Source organism: Eptatretus burgeri, chromosome 9 (assembly GCF_056783735.1).
Source record: "Eptatretus burgeri isolate ZD-2024b chromosome 9, Ebu_testis_v1, whole genome shotgun sequence".
Taxonomy (NCBI): domain Eukaryota; kingdom Metazoa; phylum Chordata; class Myxini; order Myxiniformes; family Myxinidae; genus Eptatretus; species Eptatretus burgeri.
The window spans coordinates 75,929,917-75,951,118 of NC_140969.1; the positions used below are offsets into that span (position 1 = coordinate 75,929,917).

The 21,202-nt window shown below is 45.4% G+C and overlaps 1 protein-coding gene and 1 pseudogene across 1 annotated transcript in view; one reads left to right on the forward strand and one right to left on the reverse strand.

Moving 5' to 3' along the window:
* Positions 1-5,434: 5,434 nt before the first annotated feature.
* On the forward strand, positions 5,435-7,078 carry LOC147020386 (uncharacterized; annotated as a pseudogene).
* A 5,683-nt stretch (positions 7,079-12,761) lies between these two features.
* Positions 12,762-21,202, reverse strand: part of LOC147020387 (uncharacterized) — a 33,537-nt gene continuing 25,096 nt past the window's right edge. Inside the window, exons 4-6 of the mRNA XM_085895706.1 lie at positions 20,895-21,096; positions 20,625-20,760; positions 12,762-14,174 (exon numbers count right to left, since the gene is read on the reverse strand). Of these exons, the coding sequence (XP_085751832.1) occupies positions 14,120-14,174; positions 20,625-20,760; positions 20,895-21,096 (393 nt within the window). The 3' untranslated portion in view covers positions 12,762-14,119. The remainder of the gene's footprint in view (positions 14,175-20,624; positions 20,761-20,894; positions 21,097-21,202) is intronic.

Consider the following 21,202-nt stretch of genomic DNA (forward strand, 5'->3'; position numbering starts at 1 on the left):
CTAGCCTACTCCTTGGCCGATCAGAGAACCCACAAGTCCCCGGTGGGCCCCCAGTTACTGGTGGGCCCTAGGCCAATGGCCTATTAGAAAATCCGGCCCTGATGATGTTGTAGTATTTGTAAGCATTCGTAAATGCCTGTAAATTAACGAGTTAAATTGACGGTTACATGTTATAACTTTCGTTTAGCACACATCAGTAAATTGTAATATGAACTGCTTGATGTCATGAGCTAATTTTGACTGTAGATGGCGGTATTGCATTGCAAACTACCTGGTAAGATTCAGGAAGGTGCTGGAACATTCTCAGATGAAACTTCCAGAAAGGAGTGGAATCACATTTGATGGAACGCACGGGATTGTTCTGTATCAAAATGGTATTACATAGGTTTGAATTTGCTTTTGGATATGAAGCAGGAGTTCCGGGGTGTGGGGTATTATGGGTATCTGGTCGCAGGAGCATGATGCCGTGATGATTCGGATGCTTGAATAAATGATCGTTCACTTCAAACAATGTCTCTTCATATATCTTCGACATCAGAACTTTACATGATGGCAGCGGTTTTACAACACATATTGAGTCGAGTCTATAAAGGCAACAAGCCGGTGTTTCCTGTGCCTTTCATAATCGGCTCATTCCATATCGACCCACTCAACTGCCGTTCACAATGGGGGACCTGGCGGGAACTTTGCACATGGACTGGACCGTGCCTAATGCAGCGGCGGCTTTTAAAATGTTTACCCAGTGACTGGAGCTGTACTTTTGTTCGAGGCATTAGGGAGAGCAACCAGGTGCCACTGATCCTGCTTTAAGTTGGAGAGGAAGGCCTTAAACGGTAAAATACATGCACCTTAATGGACGAACAGAGGCAGCAACCCACGTATATTTTCAATTGCTTTCTGGAAAAAATGGAACCCTCATATAATTTCAGGATCTGCCAATTGGAGCTGATGTGGATTTTTTAAACCCACCTTGTTGTGATCGTTGTCCTCCTGAAGGATTCTAACTGGTCGATTGTGGAATCCTATTTGACTTCAGACAGAGTTTAACGTTTGTCCGATTTGATTATAAAACCCTACAAAAAACCCTATCGACACTGATAAAACTGATGTCCACACAAGTCCTTCCTTGTGAAACAATTTATTTCCTAATTATACACCATACACTTCTCACCTTTGTACAATGAACTTAAGAATCCCCATTTGATTGCAATATTATTTGGTTCTATTTCATTTATTCTTATTTTAGTTAACAGTTAGACCAACCCGATTCAATTCACTTCTACATTACATCAGAGAGTTTTATTCTAACTTGGTACTTGGTCAGTTCCAAGGAGTACGAGCCACTGAGAAACTATACTTCCTCACGTGCTCGTACTAAGAAAATGTGTCTTTCAAAACATTTTATACTTCCATGAGAGAGAGGTTGGGGGATATTCACCCAGACTGTAGACGTGTCCTTTAGACAAAAAGCCACTTTGTACATTTTCTAAGCAAAGGTTCATTTATCAGCTTGGTCACTCTGCTCCAGAACAACACATTTCTTATCATTTAGGGCAAAAGTCTTTTGGCCAGAAATGACAGCCAATTCAATTTGGAGCATAAAAGTTACATTTCCGAAACTCCATTTGTTACAATTTAAAATACATTAATATAATTTTTTTCCCCCACAGAGCTTCGTCACTGCAGCCAGAATCTCAGTGAGTCACAAGACGCCTTTATGAGCCAAAGCAAGCTTCTCTCCCAGAAGTGTGATTTCAGCTCCAAAAAAAAGATGACTGCTTAATTGAGCAGATAAATGCAAGTCCTAAAATCTCCGATTTCAGAAGGACCTTTTGAAAAAGCCAAAGACCTTTACTCTTAACAATACCTTGAAACTGGGGCACACATACAAAGCCTCCACCACATACCTCAAACAGTTGCATACCATAAATGACTTTGCTAGCAAAGCAGCTGACAACATAAGTATCTCTGCTGTTGTGCCAAGACTCAGTAAGTGCAAAAGCTGTGGGAACTCACACCCTCCAGCACGTACCCAATGTCCTGCTCGCAATGACACATGCAGATTATATGCTAAGCTTGGCCATTGGGACAAGTGCTGTCTTACGTCCAATTTTCGACAAACCGTGACCCTACCTCTCATCGAGTGCATACAGACCCCAAGCACCCAGTAGCTTCATACCCAACAACTATGGTCCAACAGGGGATGCTTTCTGGAACCACTGGACATCACATGATCGGGGTGATCTTCACAACAAAGAACAAGAGCATACACCAGACCCTCGAGTTCCAGGCCAATACCCCTACTTAAGGTATTTGTGATCAGCATCATCTTCTTCGGTCATGCTTATGATGGACAAGGAATACGGCCTGACCAGCAGAAGGTTCAAGATCTGAGAGCTATTCCAAAACCCGAGAACAAATGCTTACAGTACTCCCCATGCCAGTGCACAACATGAAACAGCATATGACACCTTTATCATGAAACAGCAACACAGGCATTGGTACAACACCAATGACACCGATGACATTGCATCACAGTTTGATTTGTTGGTTTTCGACTCAATTAATACACCTGGTCGATGTAATGAGGCTTCCACTACACTTCATATCAGTTGATGCAACAGGCCAGATGTTCATTACCTTAAGGCCTAAGTCACATTTGCTCTACGGCGAGGATACGGCGGCCGTATGCCCTCTGAATTGACAGAAACGTGCGGCGGCCGCAGTGTCTGAGGTGGCCTCAGGGTGGCACTATGCCATTTGGCTATATTTTACAGGCCGTAAGGTCGCCGTGGAATTATAACGCGGAGTTATAACTTTTTTCATTTCTATGTTCGCCATAGAAATTCGACAAGCCGAAACAAAAGATCTGGTAAAAAAAAAAAATAGGGCCCCCTGCGGTCGCCTTGCGTCTGCCTTGAAAATTCTATGGCGGCCGCAGGAACGCCCTAAGGTCACCGTGCGACATCAAATCAAAGACCGTACGACACACCCACGTTTTCGGTCTCCACAATTTAGAAATACGCCGTGCGGCTCCCTGAAAAATAAAAATATATGTGACTGCTACATTGTGTGACCTTGGAAATACTGCGGCCGCCGTATAATTGCTCGTGGCCATAGATTTTGGAGACCCCATGGCCGCCGTGGCAAATGTGACCGAGGTCTAAGCTGAAGGTGGACACAGGTGCTCAAGGAAATACTTCACCCATTTGCACTTTTCGACACGTTTCCCAAAATGCTGGATTCAAATGGTAAACCCTACATTGGTTCTCTTCAAGCAGCAGAGAGCGTTTTAACTGCATACACTGGAACCCACATCAAGTGTTTTGGCTCTCTAGACATTGTTTGTAGTTACAAGGGATCACGTGGTGGACCAGCACACATTTCTTTGTTGTGCATGCCAGTGGTCCTGTGGTTCTAGGCCTTCCATCGTGTGAGCATCTTCATGGTGTTATGTTGTATTGTTCAGTGAACAGCGAACAACCACAGGTTTACAACAGCGTGAAAGAACTCATGGATGCATACCCACAATAATTTGACAGCATCGGTGAATTTCATACAACGCACAGGCTTGTTGTAAACCCAAATGTCCCACCACGTAGAACCCCTATTGCTCTCAAGGATAAAATTCAATCAAAACTTGATGAAATGGTTCTACAGGGAGTCATATGGCAGATCAAATAACCGACTGAGTGGGTCAGCTCTTTCAATTATGTAAAAAGAAAAATAAGGTAATATTCAGATTTGTTTGTACCCAAAGCATTTCAATTGAGCCCTGATTTGTCAATATCACAAAATACCTACAATGGAAAAGCTCAATCACAAATTTGCAGGAGTGAAATACTTCTCAAAACTTGATGCCAAGTCAGGGTACTGGTCTGTACGACTCGATAGAGATAGCCAACAACTTCTTACATTTCAGAACCCAATGTGCCGGTATTGTTTGCAACGATTGCCATTTGGACTGTGTGTAAGCCACGACATTTTGCAGATGGAAATAGATTGTATTCTCCACGATTGTAAAGGTTTTGTTGGCATAGCGGATGACATCTCTGTCTACGGCGCCACGCAGGAGGAGCATTGCAGGCACCTTGAGGAGCTGATGGAAACAGTACGATGCGAAGGCCTCGTTTTCAATTCAAACAAATGCTACATCAAGAAGACCAGCATCACCTTCTTCGTTCATGCTTATGGTGGACAATGAATCCGGCCTGACCAGCAGAAGGTTCAATATCTGAGAGCGATTCCAAAACCTGAGAACAAAGCCGAGCTTCAACATTTCATTGGCTTCATGACATATTTGTCGCGCTTCATCAAGGACTTCAGTATGATATTTGCTACTCTCAGAGACCTTCTCACAAAAGATTCTGAATTCCTATGGGAGCCACACCATCAAATTGTAGTTGATCATCTGTAGAAGGAGGTATCAGAAATATCTCTTCTTCACTACTATCATCTAAAAGAGCCTGTCTACCTCAAATGTGATGCCATTCTTCGAGGACATGGTGCAACATTGCTTCAGGTCCATGGAAACCAATGGAAGCCCATGGCATACTCAACCAAATCCCTAACAGATACTGAACAACGTTATGGTTGCAATGAACATGAACTAATGACTGTTGTGCTTGGCATTGAACATTTCTGCACCCACCTGTATGGTCTATTGTTGGCTTAATGTTTGGGGTAGTGGGCTTTGGATCCTTGGGTCCTGAGTTCAAATCCGCTGAGCAGTTGAATTAATACCAGGTGTGGGTTAACTCGGCCTGTCCTTCTTCCGAGGTCGGCAAAATGAGTGCCAGCATGCTGGTATAGTGTGTCAGAGTGGCGACCCATCCAGGTTTGTGCTCAATAGCCAAGGAGACTGCTTAAGCATCATCAACGCTCTGCACAGAATATGGTCCCAATTACCTCTTGTATGGTCACATGTTAATTGTGCTCACCGATCCTAAACCATTGCTGATGATCATTGACAAGCCATTGATCGCTGCCCCACTGCGATTGCAACAAATGCTTGTCAGACTCCAAGGGTGTAATTTTACAATGGAGTAACGCCCGGGTGCAGACAATTCACTTGCCAATGGCATATCCCACCTTCCTACTCCACTTAATACAACAACAATTGACTTGGAATTGCCTGTGGATTTTTGTCCACTTCTCTTCTGAGAAGTTTTCTCAGCAACAACAGGAAGCAGTTCGTGACTCTGACCTGAGTTAACTTCGAGACTATATTATCAGTGGATGGCCAGACCATCTGAAGGACCTTTCGGAGGCTCTTAGGACATAGTGGAATTTTTTTGAGTTGACACTTGAAGATGGTGTTATTCTTAAAGGTGAGAGAGTCATTATACCAAAGAGTATGAGAAACGACATTCTGAAGAAACTTCACTCAGGCCATTTTGGACATGAGAAAGCCAAACTGCTGGCTAAGGTCACTGTGCACTGCTACAACATTAAGAAGGACATTGTTCGGCATGTGGACTGCTGCCCTTCCTGCAAGCGACAGTGGAATCTCAACTGCCTGAACCACTACAGCAACATGACATTCTGCTCCGAACATAGAGTAAAGTCGGTTGTGACCTGTTCTACTTCGATGCAGCTGTGTCTTGTCATCGCAGATAGTTATTCAAAAATTCCTATTATCTGCGAACTATCAGAGTCCACCCGTAGCTGAACGATCATTGTGACCATGGGACAGATATTTTCTGAGTTTGGAATTCATGATATGTTTATGAGTGACATTGGTCCTCATTTCTCCAGTGCAGAATTTCGTTCATTTTCTGGGAAATGGAATTTTGACCACATCACATCATCCCCAACATGCCCAAAATCTAATGGATTCATTTAGCACGAAGTCGAGACAGTGAAATCCATCCTTTTAAAATCAAAAAGTGCAAGAAATGATTTTCATCTTGCAGTGCCAGCTTGGATTTCCATCCCAGTGAGCTACAACTTGGCAAATCCTGCTCAACTGCAAATGGGCAGAAAAGTCAAATAGCTGGTACCGACCAGAATCGTTAACACGCATCATCATGACAACCTTATCCACGCAGAGCTAGAGAAGCACTCACTGCTCCGCACAAAAACTCCACCACGATAGGCATGCTCCAGCACACGAAATATCCTGCCTATACCCTGGACAACGAGTTCGCGTTCAGAACCACAACACTCATTGTTGGGAGCCGACAACTGTTCTCTCTGCAGGTGAAGAGCCACGTTCACATTTGCTTGCATCACCAAATGGTCAAACACTCCGACGCCACCAAATTCAAATTCAAGAGCTAGCAGTGTGTGCTGCGATGCCCCCATCAATCTTCGAGCCAAAACAATATTTTAAACCCGCAATGAGCGGGAACAGTGAACCATCTGCAAGGTCTAGTATTGAAAATGTGAAGCATGACTGTGGCGTCACTCACACTACCAGAGCAGAGACAGTTCGTCAGTCTCCCCAGTCTGTGCCAATTCTCGTCACATGTTGTCTGCTTCATGGGACCTGACAACTGTCCATATGAGGTCTGGTCGAGCTGTGAAAACACCACGTCGTCTTGATCAACAAACCCTTTGTTTATCTGATGTTTGCATTTATACACTTTGGTTATCTGATGTTTACAGATTTGGATTACTGCATTCGTGTTATTATGATCTAATGACACATTGGAGCGATGTAATGGTATCACATTAGTTGCGATTTTTACTTTATTACTTTTATTTGTGTGGGAAAGGGAAATCTGTTCTTGTGTATGGCATCTTTGGCTACCGGGTAGCTATCATTTCTTGAAGCACTGCTATGCCACTGATGCTGTGCCCCTCTACTATTGAACTGGTACTCATTTCACCAACCTCAGAAGGATGACAGGCTGAGTCGAACCCATCTGGTGTTAATTCAGCGGCCAACGGGACTCAAACTCAGGATCCGAAGATCCCAAGTCAGCCACCCTAACCACTGAGGCAACACCAGGATCTTGAGACTCCTGTTTGGTACTTCAGTCATACTAACAGATTTATACTTTCGATGAAGGCCTTATTCACATTATTACCTCCACCACCGAAGGTGAAGGAGGTTATGTTTTCACTCCTTTCTGTCTGTTTGTCTGTGTGCAGGATATCTCAAGAAGTTGTGGACAGATCCAGATGAAACTTAGTAGACAGGTGCGGTGTGTGACAAGGATGAACTGATTACTTGTTTTTTGATGAAGATCCGGATCCGGATCTGACTTCTCGAATTTTTAAAGTGATTCTTCACCATTGTCAGATAGGCTCAAAAACGATATAAAGCATGATATCTCAAAAATGTATTGGGCCTGATATGTTCTCATGGATCAAGCATTACGTGGTGGAGGTATGCGCTCTACCGAGTACCCTTCTAGTTCAGCACTGAGCTGCTCAGAATGGACTAGCCCGGGCCAAGAATACCGAGGAGTGAATCTGCTTGAGAAGCCATTTTGACGGTTCCCGGTCTGCATGGGTACGCAGTCGCAGGAGCATGACACCATGATGATTTGCGTGCTTGAATAAACGATCGTTTTCTTCAAACATTGTCTTTATATCTTCTTCATCAGAACTTCACATGTGTTATTATAAGAACCAATGTGAGGGAGGTGTAGAGAGACGGGTGATATGTGACAAGACGTGTGTTTCCATCATCCCCATATTCGATTTAACTCTGATGAGTGAACGAGGTGTTAAAGTGCAGAGTGGTTGTTAATACATGGAGCCCGTCGTAATCAGGTTGCTTAAAACTCCTGAAGATTGTGTGTTGATAAAAAAAACTTACTTTGAGCTCTTTAATCATCTGGACGGACCATTGTACAGAGGACACCGCGACGGGAATCGAAGAATCGACAGAGGCGAAGGATGAGGTGAACACTCGTGAGTTGTGCCAGCAGGACTGGGACAATGGGTGGTGGAAATAACTCAACGTGGGAATCGGAGTTGAACATTACACGTAATGGTGAACTTCCTCATTCGACTTTGTTTCTGTTTGTTAGACTTTGTATCTGTTAAATACAAGTTTCAAAAACGTTACGCTGTTGATGTGGTCATTGTAACCCCACCCAGAAGATACAGACAACTACTGACAAATATCGTATTTGAATGTGAGCTGACCTGTACGTTTGTCCAGACTCGTGAAGCTGAAAGCTTGGTTGTAGTCGTAAGATGATGTGGAGTCCTGCACCACAAACAGCACATGCACACCAAAGGGCAGGAAAACCTGAAAGGTGTGTGTATCACCCCCACCTCTGACGCACACCAGCAGAATGACCAGAAGAGGTGACAGGACTGAAATACCTGTTGTGGCCAGAAAAAGGTTCGTCCAGAGCCAATGCTCCACATCAATGCCAGGGGGCTCAGAGCACACTGTATTAAGCACTCGCTCAACTCCGCTTGGACCCCGTCAGGCCCACAGCTAAACTAGCCTGAGCTGGACTGACAACAAAATAAACCCACCATCGAATGGAAAGGTGTCAAGGAATTAATAGCCAGACAAGAGAACAACCAGAACAGAGAAAGCCCAGACTGGATGTGTGTGCAGGCTTTTATGGGCTACCGTGACGCCCTGCCCGATCTTCCCCCCTCTGATTGGCAGTTTAGTGGTCAATCAAGGGGAATCCCTCCCCTGAGCCTCTTGATTCGTTCTCAAATGTTTGGGGAATTGTTCGGGGCTCACCCTTCTCACCAAATCTTGCACCTTGACGGTGTCGCAAGCCCGAACCTCCTCATAAGAAGACATTTAGGACAGATCACAAAGGAAAGAACATTAACAAGGGTTTTAAGTGCAACATGGATTTCGAGACAAACATGAGGGAGGGAATACGATTGCTTGCTCGACAAATATCGACGCATAATCATATTTCACAATGAAGTTACCTCACGCTTACACAAAACATGCACGATGGAAATAACCATGGCTAAACGATATAATCTTCACCCCTAAAAGCAATTTCTGCAACAATCCTGTAATGGACTTGATCTCCCGAACAGTCTATGCAAGATGGTCATAGAATTTACTCCCAAGATGCCGAGTGAGGCAAAATTGTACCTGCGGTAATGATCCAGCAGGATGTGGTTCTGCTTTATTAATTTAACAATGTGAATATTTCAGCATGTGTGGTTAAACAGGGTGATTGTTACACCTGAGGATGAAATTGCAGCTCGAAATACGCAGCACTCGTTTCAAAAGCAACACAGGTTTACTAAATAATTGGGATGGGGAGATGGGAAGCAAAAATGGAATCAAACAACACTGTGATGATTGATCAGCATGCTTAACTGGTTGTAACAATTACGTGTTTGTCATAATACTACGTTAACATGGACATATTCAATTGGAACACAGGATGGAAGAGAATGTGTGTGTGTGTGTGTGTGTGTGTGTGTGTGTGTGTGTGTGTGTGTGTGTGTGTGTGTGTGTGTGTGTGTGTTTGTGTGTGTGTGTGTGTGTGTGTGTGTGTGTGTGTGTGTGTGTGTGTGTGTGTGTGTGTGTGTGTGTGTGTGTGTGTGTGTGTGTGTGTCTTCTCATAAGCACTGACAGGCACGGCACAGGCATGGCCTCAAAAGCCTCTACAGGTATGGTCTCATCTTTATATCTTCAGACTGGCTGTCTATGCTGTGCCGATGACTGTTACTCATTCTCTGGGGGAAGAGGTGGGTCTCAGTCGTGTGGCTTGCTCTTAGGGGATCCTGGGTTATGAGTGACCAAAGGCTCAGTGCTCCAGGCTATGAATCATTGGCTTAAACAGACAGGGTGGGGCATTTATATCTGACACATTTATTAGTGCTATAAAAAAATTAATGAACATCATAATAACTGCATATAGCACATGGTTGGGAAGCAACCATGTGCTATATGCTTCTCTGTTATTTTGTGGCTTATCAAGTGAGAGGATGCCTGAGGAGTGTTGAGGAAGTGTACTGGTACCAATATTTTCAGAACAAGGGTGATGTGCAGAGCTGTGGTAACTACAGAGGTATAAAGTTGATAAGCCACAACATAAAGTTATGGGAAATAGCAGTGGATGTTCGGTTGAGAGGAGAGGTGATGATTTGTGAGCAGCAATTTGGTTTTATGACAGGAAAGATCACTGCAGATGCAATGTTTGCTTTGAGAGTGTTTATGGAGAAGTATAGGGAAGGCCAGAAGGAGTTGCATTGTGTGTTTGTGGATTTAGAGAAAGCTTACGATAGGGTGCCAAAAGAGGAGTTGTGGTATTGTTTGAGGAAGTCGGGAGTGGTAGAGAAGTATGTGAGGGTGGTGCAGGATATGTAAGAGGACAGTGTGACAGCGGTGTCATGTGCGGTAGGAGTTCTACCGGACCAGTTTAAGGTAGAGGTGGGATTGCATCAAGGATCGGCTCTGAGCCCTTTCCTGTTTGAAATGGTGATGGACAGGTTGGCGGACGAGATCAGACAGGAGTCTCCATGGACTACGATGTTTGCGGATGACATCGTGATCTGTAGTGAGAGTCGGGAGCAGGCTGAGAGGTGGAGATACACACTGGAGAGAAGTGGAATGAAAGTCAGTAAGACTAAGATGGAGTACATGTGCCTAACTGAGAGGGAGGGTGGCGAAATGGTGCGTTTGCAAGGAGTTGAGGTGGTGAAGGTGGATGGTTTAAACAATTGGGATCAACTGTCCAAAGGAACAGAGAGTGTGGTAGAGAAGTGAAGAAGAGAGTGCAGGCAGGATGGAGTGGGTTGAGAAGAGTTTCAGGAGTGCTTTGTAATATAAGGCTATCTGAAAGAGTGAAAGGGAAAGTATACACGACGGTAGTGAGACCAGCTCTGTTGTAAGGTTTGGAGACAAAGTGAGAGAGGTGAGATTGAGATGGTTTGAACACGTGGAGAGGAGGGATGCAGGGTATATTGGGATAAGGATGCAGACGATGGAGCTGCCATGAAGGAAGAGAAGAGGAAGGCCAAAGAGGAGGTTTATGGATGTGGTGAGGGTGGACATGCAGGTGGTTGGTGTGACAATGGAATAAGTGGGGGACAGAGCGAAATGGAGACAGATGATCCGCTGTGGCAACCCCAAACGGGAGCAGCCAAAATAAGGAGAGAGAGGAGGCAGGGGAGGCAGAGAGGGGTAGGGGGAGAGGAGCCTGGGTGGGAGAGAGGGGGTTTGCGAGAGAGAGAAGGCAGGGGAGACTGGGAGGGGTAAGGGAGACAGAAGAGGCAGTTGAGGCAGACAGGGGATAGAGGAGAGAAGAGGCAGGGGAGGGAGAGAGGGGGTATGGAAGAGAGAGGACACAGAGGAGGCAGAGAAGGGGTAGGGGAGAGAGAGGAGGCAGTGGAGGAAGAGAGCATGTAGGGGAGAGAGAGGCAGGGGAGGAAGATAAGGTGTCGGGGAGAAGAGGCATGGGAGGGAGAGAGGGGTGTCGAAGAGAGAGGATTTCGAGGAGGCAGAGAGGTGGTAGGGGAGAGAGCGCAGGCAGGGGAGGGAGAGAGGAGGTAGCGGAGAGAGAGGAGGCAGGGGAGGCAGAGAGGGAGTAGGGAGGAGAGAGGAGGTAGTGGAGGGAGAGAAGGGGTAGTGTAGAGCGAGAAGGCAGGGGAGTGAGGGGTAGGGGAGAGAGAAGATGAAGGGGAGAGCGAGAAGGCAGGGGAGGCAGATAGTGGGTTGGGAAGAGAGAGGAGGCCGTTTCTTCTGCTTAATCGTGGGGATGGCATCCTCGCTCGATCTTGGTAACAAGATCGAGCCTTCTCTGTTATTTTATAACAGAACTCTGTGAAATGTTCTCAGCACAAAAGCGAATAATTTGTCGGCCCGATCCACAATCGGGTATTTCGGACAAACCGCATACAATTTCTGGAAATCCGGGTCTTTCGGCCATTGGTGCAGCATGAAACCATCACTGTTTGTATTACTAAAAGCACCAAGGACACGTCAACTCGGAATATTTGTGAATAATCGAAAATTATTTGCTGCTTGAGTTAAATCGTACCGCAATGGAACCCATACACAATATGGAAGTGGCACTCGCCTTGATCCCCTGAGCACTCGCCTCCCCTGAGCCTCTTGATTCGTTCTCAAATGTTTGGGGAATTGTTCGGGGCTCACCCTTCTCACCAAATCTTGCACCTTGACGGTGTCGCAAGCCCGAACCTCCTCATAAGAAGACATTTAGGACAGATCACAAAGGAAAGAACATTAACAAGGGTTTTAAGTGCAACATGGATTTCGAGACAAACATGAGGGAGGGAATACGATTGCTTGCTCGACAAATATCGACGCATAATCATGTTTCACAATGAAGTTACCTCACGCTTACACAAAACATGCACGATGGAAATAACCATTGCTAAACGATATAATCTTCACCCCTAAAAGCAATTTCTGCAACAATCCTGTAATGGACTTGATCTCCCGAACAGTCTATGCAAGATGGTCATAGAATTTACTCCCAAGATGCCGAGTGAGGCAAAATTGTACCTGCGGTAATGATCCAGCAGGATGTGGTTCTGCTTTATTAATTTAACAATGTGAATATTTCAGCATGTGTGGTTAAACAGGGTGATTGTTACACCTGAGGATGAAATTGCAGCTCGAAATACGCAGCACTCGTTTCAAAAGCAACACAGGTTTACTAAATAATTGGGATGGGGAGATGGGAAGCAAAAATGGAATCAAACAACACTGTGATGATTGATCAGCATGCTTAACTGGTTGTAACAATTACGTGTTTGTCATAATACTACGTTAACATGGACATATTCAATTGGAACACAGGATGGAAGAGAGTGTGTGTGTGTGTGTGTGTGTGTGTGTGTGTGTGTGTGTGTGTGTGTGTGTGTGTGTGTGTGTGTGTGTGTGTGTGTGTGTGTGTGTGTGTGTGTGTGTGTGTGTGTGTGTGTGTGTGTGTGTGTCTTCTCTTCAGCACTGACAGGCACGACACAGGCATGGCCTCAAAAGCCTCTACAGGCATGGTCTCATCTTTATATCTTCAGACTGGCTGTCTATGCTGTGCCGATGACTGTTACTCATTCTCTGGGGGAAGAGGTGGGTCTCAGTCGTGTGGCGTGCTCTTAGGGGATCCTGGGTTATGAGTGACCAAAGGCTCAGTGCTCCAGGCTATGAATCATTGGCTTAAACAGACAGGGTGGGGCATTTATATCTGACACATTTATTAGTGCTATAAAAAAATTAATGAACATCATAATAACTGCATATAGCACATGGTTGGGAAGCAAATAGATCAGAAATTATGCTGAGATGTAACCCAGTGACTTTAAATGTACATCTGACCAATGGGACCCATTGGAATTGTTGCATTACTGATGGCGAATCAGCACAATCTCCATTACTGCATGCAATGTGCCTTGAGCAACAGTGTGGATGGTTGCAGTGATGTTTGCCTTCAATTATTTGATACATGCAGGTGAATTCTCATCTTTAGGTCATGGTGTTCCGTCATTCCAAACTTTGAGACATCACCTGCAACAAAAATATGAGCGACGCCCTTACTGCTTCCTGCCAAAATGATGACAATATAAATGCCTCACCCTGTATATGCAGTCCTCTGCCTTCCACCCCCCACTGCCATGACAGTCTTGGTGATGCACTCGTCGTTTTGTTCACAAACTCAAAGTCAATTGTGTCTCACACTCGTTTATTTACCGAGGTGATCACAGATGATGAGTCATGCATGCATCAAGTCTGTGATATTTTGTTCTTGATATTAGTCTCCTCTTTAAAGTTTGTGAATTGGGGTAGGTTTTTATTCTCACTCCAAGGTTTATCAACATAGTAATTATACCATGGTCAGACATTTGGAGATGATAGGGAAAATGCTTGAGAACTGAACTTCCACTATCAAGAACTTTCTGAATTTACAAAAACTTTTTCATATAAAACATTATTACTAAATATTTGAAACCTGGATGTCCTGTGAAGAGTGTGACTGAAACATCTCAGCATTGTGTCATGGAGGGCGAGTGTGCTCATGAACTGGGTTGGGTTGAGGCGGTGTGGATAAAGCACAGGCATCATGGGCCAATTGTCCTCCTCTTGTGACAAATTAACATCGTATTATGTTCCTGTAACATCTACATTATTGTGCTCAAGATCTGATGCCAGAGATGTCTGAACTCCACCATCGTCTCCATCATTCTGTCCATTGCTAGACGATCAAGCATTCATTTGTGTCATTTCCTCTGCATTGTTATTTTCTCTCGACCAGAACCTGTTAAATGGACAGATTGTGGAAATTAAGAGTCAAACTGGAAACACGTGTTTCATGAAAATTATGTTAGGGTGGAAAATATAACTAATTAGGAAAAATATTTAAACAAACAATAACAAATATCATCGTGAAATGTACGAAACTGTAAAGGAGAGGGAGGGAGAGAGGAGGCAGGGGATAGAGAGAAGGGGTAGGGAGTGTAAGGAGGCAGGGGAGGAAGTGAGGGGGTAGGGGAGAGTGAGTCGGCAGGGGAGGGAGTGAGAAGGCAGGGGAGGGAGTGAGAAGGTAGGGGAGGGAGTGAGAAGGCAGGGGAGGGAGTGAGAAGGCAGGGGAGGGAGTGGGGGTGTAGAGGAAGAGAGAGAGGAGGAAGGGGAGGCAGAGAGTTGGTAGGGGACAGAGAGGAGGAATGGGGAGACAGAGAGGGGATAGGGGAGAGAGAAAGAGTGTCTGACTGAGTGACGAGTGTGAAGTTGGAAATTGAAGGGGTGATGATGAATGTCATTAATGCATATTCCGGGCAAGTGGGGTGTGAGATGCAGAAGAAAGAAGATTTCTGGGGTGAGTGAGATGAAGTGGTGGAGAGTGTATCCAAGGAAGAAAGAGTGGTGATTGGAGCGGATTTCAATGGCCATGTTGGGGATGGGAAGAGAGATTATTAGGAAGTGATGGGTAGGTACGGTGACAACGAGAGGAATGTGGAAGGGTAGATGGTGGTGGATTTTGAAAAAAGAATGGAAATGGCAGTGGTAAATACGTATTTTAGAAGGAGAAGCACAGGGTGACGTATCAGAGTGGAGGAAGCTGCACACAGGTGGACTATGTCTGAAGCAGGAGATGCAACCTGAAAGGGATTGGAGACTGTAAGGTGGTGACAGGGAAGAGTGTAGCTGGACAGCATTGGATGGTGGTTTGTAGGATGATTTTGGAGGTGAGGTTGAGGAAGAGAGTGAGGGCTGAACCAAGGACCAGATGGTGGAAACTGAAGGAGGAAGACTGTTGTGTGAAATTCAGGGAGGAGGTGAGACAAGTGTTGGATGGTGGTAAAGAGGTGTGGGACGACCGGGTAACTCCTACAGAAGTGGTGAGGGAGATAGCTAGGAAGGTACTTGGTGTGACATCTGGACAGAGGAAGGAAGATAAGGAGACTTGGTGGTGGAACAAGGAAGTACAGGAAAGTATAAGGAGGAAGAGGTTGGTGAAAAATAATTGGAAAAGCCAGAGAGATGAAGAAAGTAGACAGGAGTACAATGAGTTGCGACGCAAGGTGAAGAGAGAGGTGGGGAAGGCTAAGGAAAAGGCATATGGCGAGCTTTATGAGAAGTTGGATACAAAGGAAGGGGAAAAGGATTTGTACCGATTGGCCAGACAGAGGGACCAAGCTGGGAAGGATGTACTACAGGTTAGGGTGATAAAGGATGTAGATGGAAATGTGCTGACAAGCGAGGAGAGTGTGTTGAGAATGTGGATGGAGTACTTTGAGGAGCTGATGAATGAAGAAATTACCCACGGTTGGGGGTGACGGTCATCTTTGTTTTGACCGCATCACATCGACGACTTTTCCAACTTTTAAGACACATGACTCGATAACCAGGACGTTTTAAAAAAATCGGCCCAACCAAATTTAGATATTGTTCCATGTTATCAGAATCCGAAGAAATTTTGAAGATCGGATCACAAACGGAGGATATAGATTTTGAAAATGGATGATTTCGCAACTTTGGAGTGGCCTTGACCTTGACCTTTACCTACAATAGTGTCAAAACTCATACCATCGTGCATCACTCATCGACCCCTACCTACGTACCAAGTTTCATCAAGATCGGGCGAATTTTTTTTGACCGTATCACATCGAGGATTTTTCTAATTTTGAAGACACGTGACTCGATAACCAGGAAGAATTTCAAAAAATCAGCCTGACAGAATTTAGACATTATTCCATGTGATCAGAATCCGAAGGAATTTCGAAGATCGGATAATAAACGGCGGAGAAGATAGATTTTGAAAATGGATGATTTCGCAACTTTGGAATGACCTTGACGTTGACCTTCAATTGGGTCAACAGTCACACCGTCATGCATCCCTTATCGACATCTACCCACCTACCAAATATCAAGAAAATCGAAAGAAAAAAATTGGAACGTACGTACATCGAGACTGGCTAAATTCGGTAAGAGAGAGAGAGAGAGAGAGAGAGAGAGAGAGAGAGAGAGAGAGAGAGAGAGAGAGAGAGAGAGAGAGAGAGAGAGAGAGAGAGAGAGAGAGAGAGAGAGAGAGAGAGAGAGAGAGAGAGAGAGAGAGAGAGAGAGAGAGAGAGAGAGAGAGAGAGAGAGAGAGAGAGAGAGAGAGAGAGAGAGAGAGAGAGAGAGAGAGAGAGAGAGAGAGAGAGAGAGAGAGAGAGAGAGAGAGAGAGAGAGAGAGAGAGAGAGAGAGAGAGAGAGAGAGAGAGAGAGAGAGAGAGAGAGAGAGAGAGAGAGAGAGAGAGAGAGAGAGAGAGAGAGAGAGAGAGAGAGAGAGAGAGAGAGAGAGAGAGAGAGAGAGAGAGAGAGAGAGAGAGAGAGAGAGAGAGAGAGAGAGAGAGAGAGAGAGAGAGAGAGAGAGAGAGAGAGAGAGAGAGAGAGAGAGAGAGAGAGAGTTGGCTGAGGTGGAGATAGTGAATCAGGAAGTGCGGTGGATTAGTGAGGATGAAGTGAGGATAGCTATGAAGAGTAGAAAGGCTGTTGGCCCAGATGAAAGGCGGTTGGCCCAGTGGATACGTGGAAATGTTTTGGAGTGATGGCAGTGGAGTTTTTGGTGAGGATGGAACACAGATGGAAGAGAATGTGTGTGTGTGTGTGTGTGTGTTTGTGTTTGTGTGTGTGTTTGTGTGTGTGTGTTTCTTCTCTTAAGCACTGACAGGCACGACACAGGCATGGCCTCAAAAGCCTCTACAGGTCTGTTCTCATCTTTATATCTCCACACTGGCTGTCTATGCTGTGCCGATGACTGTTACTCACTCTCTGGGGGAAGAGGTGGGTCTCAGTCGTGTGGCTTGCTCTTAGGGGATCCTGGGCTATGAGTGACCGAAGGCTCAGTGCTCCAGGCTATGAATCATTGGCTTAAACAGACAGGGTGGGGAATTTATATCTGACACATTTATTAGTGCTATAAAAAAATTAATGAACATCATAATAACTGCATATAGCACATGGTTGGGAAGCAACCATGTGCTATATGCTTCTCTGTTATTTTGTGGCTTATCAAGTGAGAGGATGCCTGAGGAGTGTTGAAGAAGTGTACTGGTACCAATATTTTCAGAACAAGGGTGATGTGCAGAGCTGTGGTAACTACAGAGGTATAAAGTTGATAAGCCACAACATAAAGTTATGGGAAATAGCAGTGGATGTTCGGTTGAGAGGAGAGGTGATGATTTGTGAGCAGCAATTTGGTTTTATGACAGGAAAGATCACTGCAGATGCAATGTTTGCTTTGAGAGTGTTGATGGAGAAGTATAGGGAAGGCCAGAAGGAGTTGCATTGTGTGTTTGTGGATTTAGAGAAAGCTTACGATAGGGTGCCAAAAGAGGAGTTGTGGTATTGTTTGAGGAAGTCGGGAGTGGTAGAGAAGTATGTGAGGGTGGTGCAGGATATGTAAGAGGACAGTGTGACAGCGGTGATATTTGCGGTCGGAGTTCTACCGGACCAGTTTAAGGTAGAGGTGGGATTGCATCAAGGATCGGCTCTGAGCCCTTTCCTGTTTGAAATGGTGATGGACAGGTTGGCGGACGAGATCAGACAGGAGTCTCCATGGACTACGATGTTTGCGGATGACATCGTGATCTGTAGTGAGAGTCGGGAGCAGGCTGAGAGGTGGAGATACACACTGGATAGAAGTGGAATGAAAGTCAGTAAGACTAAGATGGAGTACATGTGCCTAACTGAGAGGGAGGGTGGCGAAATGGTGCGTTTGCAAGGAGTTGAGGTGGTGAAGGTGGATGGTTTAAACAATTGGGATCAACTGTCCAAAGGAACAGAGAGTGTGGTAGAGAAGTGAAGAAGAGAGTGCAGGCAGGATGGAGTGGGTTGAGAAGAGTTTCAGGAGTGCTTTGTAATAGAAGGGTATCTGAAAGAGTGAAAGGGAAAGTATACACGACGGTAGTGAGACCAGCTATGTTGTAAGGTTTGGAGACAAAGTGAGAGAGGTGAGATTGAGATGGTTTGAACACGTGGAGAGGAGGGATGCAGGGTATATTGGGATAAGGATGCAGAGGATGGAGCTGCCATGAAGGAAGAGAAGAGGAAGGCCAAAGAGGAGGTTTATGGATGTGGTGAGGGTGGACATGCAGGTGGTTGGTGTGACAATGGAATAAGTGGGGGACAGAGCGAAATGGAGACAGATGATCCGCTGTGGCAACCCCAAACGGGAGCAGCCAAAATAAGGAGAGAGAGGAGGCAGGGGAGGCAGAGAGGGGGTAGGGGGAGAGGAGACTGGGTGGGAGAGAGGGGGTTTGCGAGAGAGAGAAGGCAGGGGAGACTGGGAGGGGTAAGGGAGACAGAAGAGGCAGTTGAGGCAGACAGGGGATAGAGGAGAGAAGAGGCAGGGGAGGGAGAGAGGGGGTATGGAAGAGAGAGGACACAGAGGAGGCAGAGAAGGGGTAGGGGAGAGAGAGGAGGCAGTGGAGGAAGAGAGCATGTAGGGGAGAGAGAGAGGCAGGGGAGGAAGATAAGGTGTCGGGGGAGAAGAGGCATGGGAGGGAGAGAGGGGTGTGGAAGAGAGAGGATTTACAGGAGGCAGAGAGGTGGTAGGGGAGAGAGTGGAGGCAGGGGAGGGATAGAGGAGGTAGGGGAGAGAGAGGAGGCAGGGGAGGCAGAGAGGGAGTAGGGAGGAGAGAGGAGGTAGTGGAGGGAGAGAAGGAGTAGTGTAGAGCGAGAAGGCAGGGGAGTGAGGGGTAGGGGAGAGAGAAGATGAAGGGGAGAGCGAGAAGGCAGGGGAGGCAGATAGTGGGTTGGGAAGAGAGAGGAGGCCGTTTCTTCTGCTTAATCGTGGGGATGGCATCCTCGCTCGATCTTGGTAACAAGATCGAGCCTTCTCTGTTATTTTATAACAGAACTCTGTGAAATGTTCTCAGCACAAAAGCGAATAATTTGTCGGCCCGATCCACACTCGGGTATTTCGGACAAACCACATACAATTTCTGGAAATCCGGGTCTTTCGGCCATTGGTGCAGCATGAAACCATCACTGTTTGTATTACTAAAAGCACCAAGGACACCAAGGTCAACTCGGAATATTTGTGAATAATCGAAAATTATTTGCTGCTTGAGTTAAATCGTACCGCAATGGAACCCATACACAATATGGAAGTGGCACTCGCCTTCATGGTGTGACGTCATAGCTCAGCTTAGGATGAACAAGATTTCGACTTTTAATTACAAATTTACCAACTTTATCATTCAGAAATCAGAAAAGACACATCATATCAATTTTGTGGGGTTTCAAGTGATAGATGAGCGTCGAGGTGGTCTTAGCATTTGGGTTCCTCTTTAAGAAGGCATTTGATAAGGTCGCAACATCGGAGGTTATTCGCCAAGGTGAGGGCTCATGGAGTGGCTGGTCAGGAAGCTAAATCGATTACAAACTGGTTTAGTGATAGGATGAAAAGAGTGGCTGTGAGTGGGAGGATGTTTTGCTTGGACGATGTAAGAAGTGGGGTAACTCATGGATCAGTACTCGGACCAAGACTTTTCATTATTTACATCAACGATTTAGTTAATGGGGTAAAGAGTAAGCTTTCCAAATTTGCAAATCACACAAAGCTTGGAGGTGAGGTGGATAGCAGAGGGGTGGTGATCAGATTCCGCAAAGTATTGATACTTGTATAGATTGGGCAAAAGATTGGCAGATGTAATTTAACCTGAGCAAGTGTAAGGTGTTGGGGATGGGAAAGAACAATGAAAATAGAGATTACAGGATGCAAGGGGTAATTTTGGAGCATGTCACACAGGAGAAGTATCTGGGGGTGGCAATAGATATGGGAGGTAAGCAGGCAGCACAGTGCCAGGCAGCCACAGGTAAAGCAAATAGGGTTTTAGGTTGTATTCAGAGGAGGATCATTTATAAATCAGAAGAGGTGGTGTTACCATTGCACAGGAATTTAGTGAGGGTCACATCTGAAATTGTGTGTGCAGTTTTGGTCATCACAACTCAGGAAGGGCATACGCCATGGAGAGGTTGCATCGCAGGGCTACCAGATTGATTCTGGGCCAAGCTCGACTTAGATATGAGGAGGGGCTGAAGGCGAATGAGGGGAATGTGGGAAGGTGTGGGGTGGGAGTCCAGAGGGAGGAGGTGTGGTGGGAGAAAAGACGGAGGGGAGGAGGGACCCAGCGTTACCTGGCAACACCAGGTACCTTTGCAAGTTGGAATAAGGAAAAGGACCAAGATCGTTTTGGAAGACCTCATTAATTGTTCTCACCTTCCATTTCGTTTGAACAAATACAGGAAAACAGCAAAAGCAACACCAACGACAAGAAGAGTCGCAAGTACAGCAATAGCAACAATGTGACTTGTACATTCCTGGGTTGGTGGAACTGTGGTTACGAAAGGTCGACCTGTTGTTTCGAGAGAGAGAAAAAAATTCCAAACAGAACAAGTTCAGAATCACCATTCATGTTACTTCATTATTAGTATTCGTATTAAAATGAAAACATTATAGTGAATTTTACAAAACATACAAGACGTTCACCTGTGACATTGAGATTCACCAACACGAGCTCATCTTCATAACCACGAGGAGAAATGTGGATACCTTCACACATGTACTCTCCTGAATCGTTGAAATGAAGATCCTTGATTGAAATGGATGCGTTTCCATCCGTTAAATTTCCAATGAACTCCACTCGTTTATTCAAATTAGTAACACAGGCAGCAAGGTACTTGATAATAATCTGTGGAGACGATATTATTAAACACCGCAGGGGAACGATTAACAAGTGTGTAACAACAAATTACTCGCCACAATACACTCACTGACTGCAAAGTATTTCCTCATTC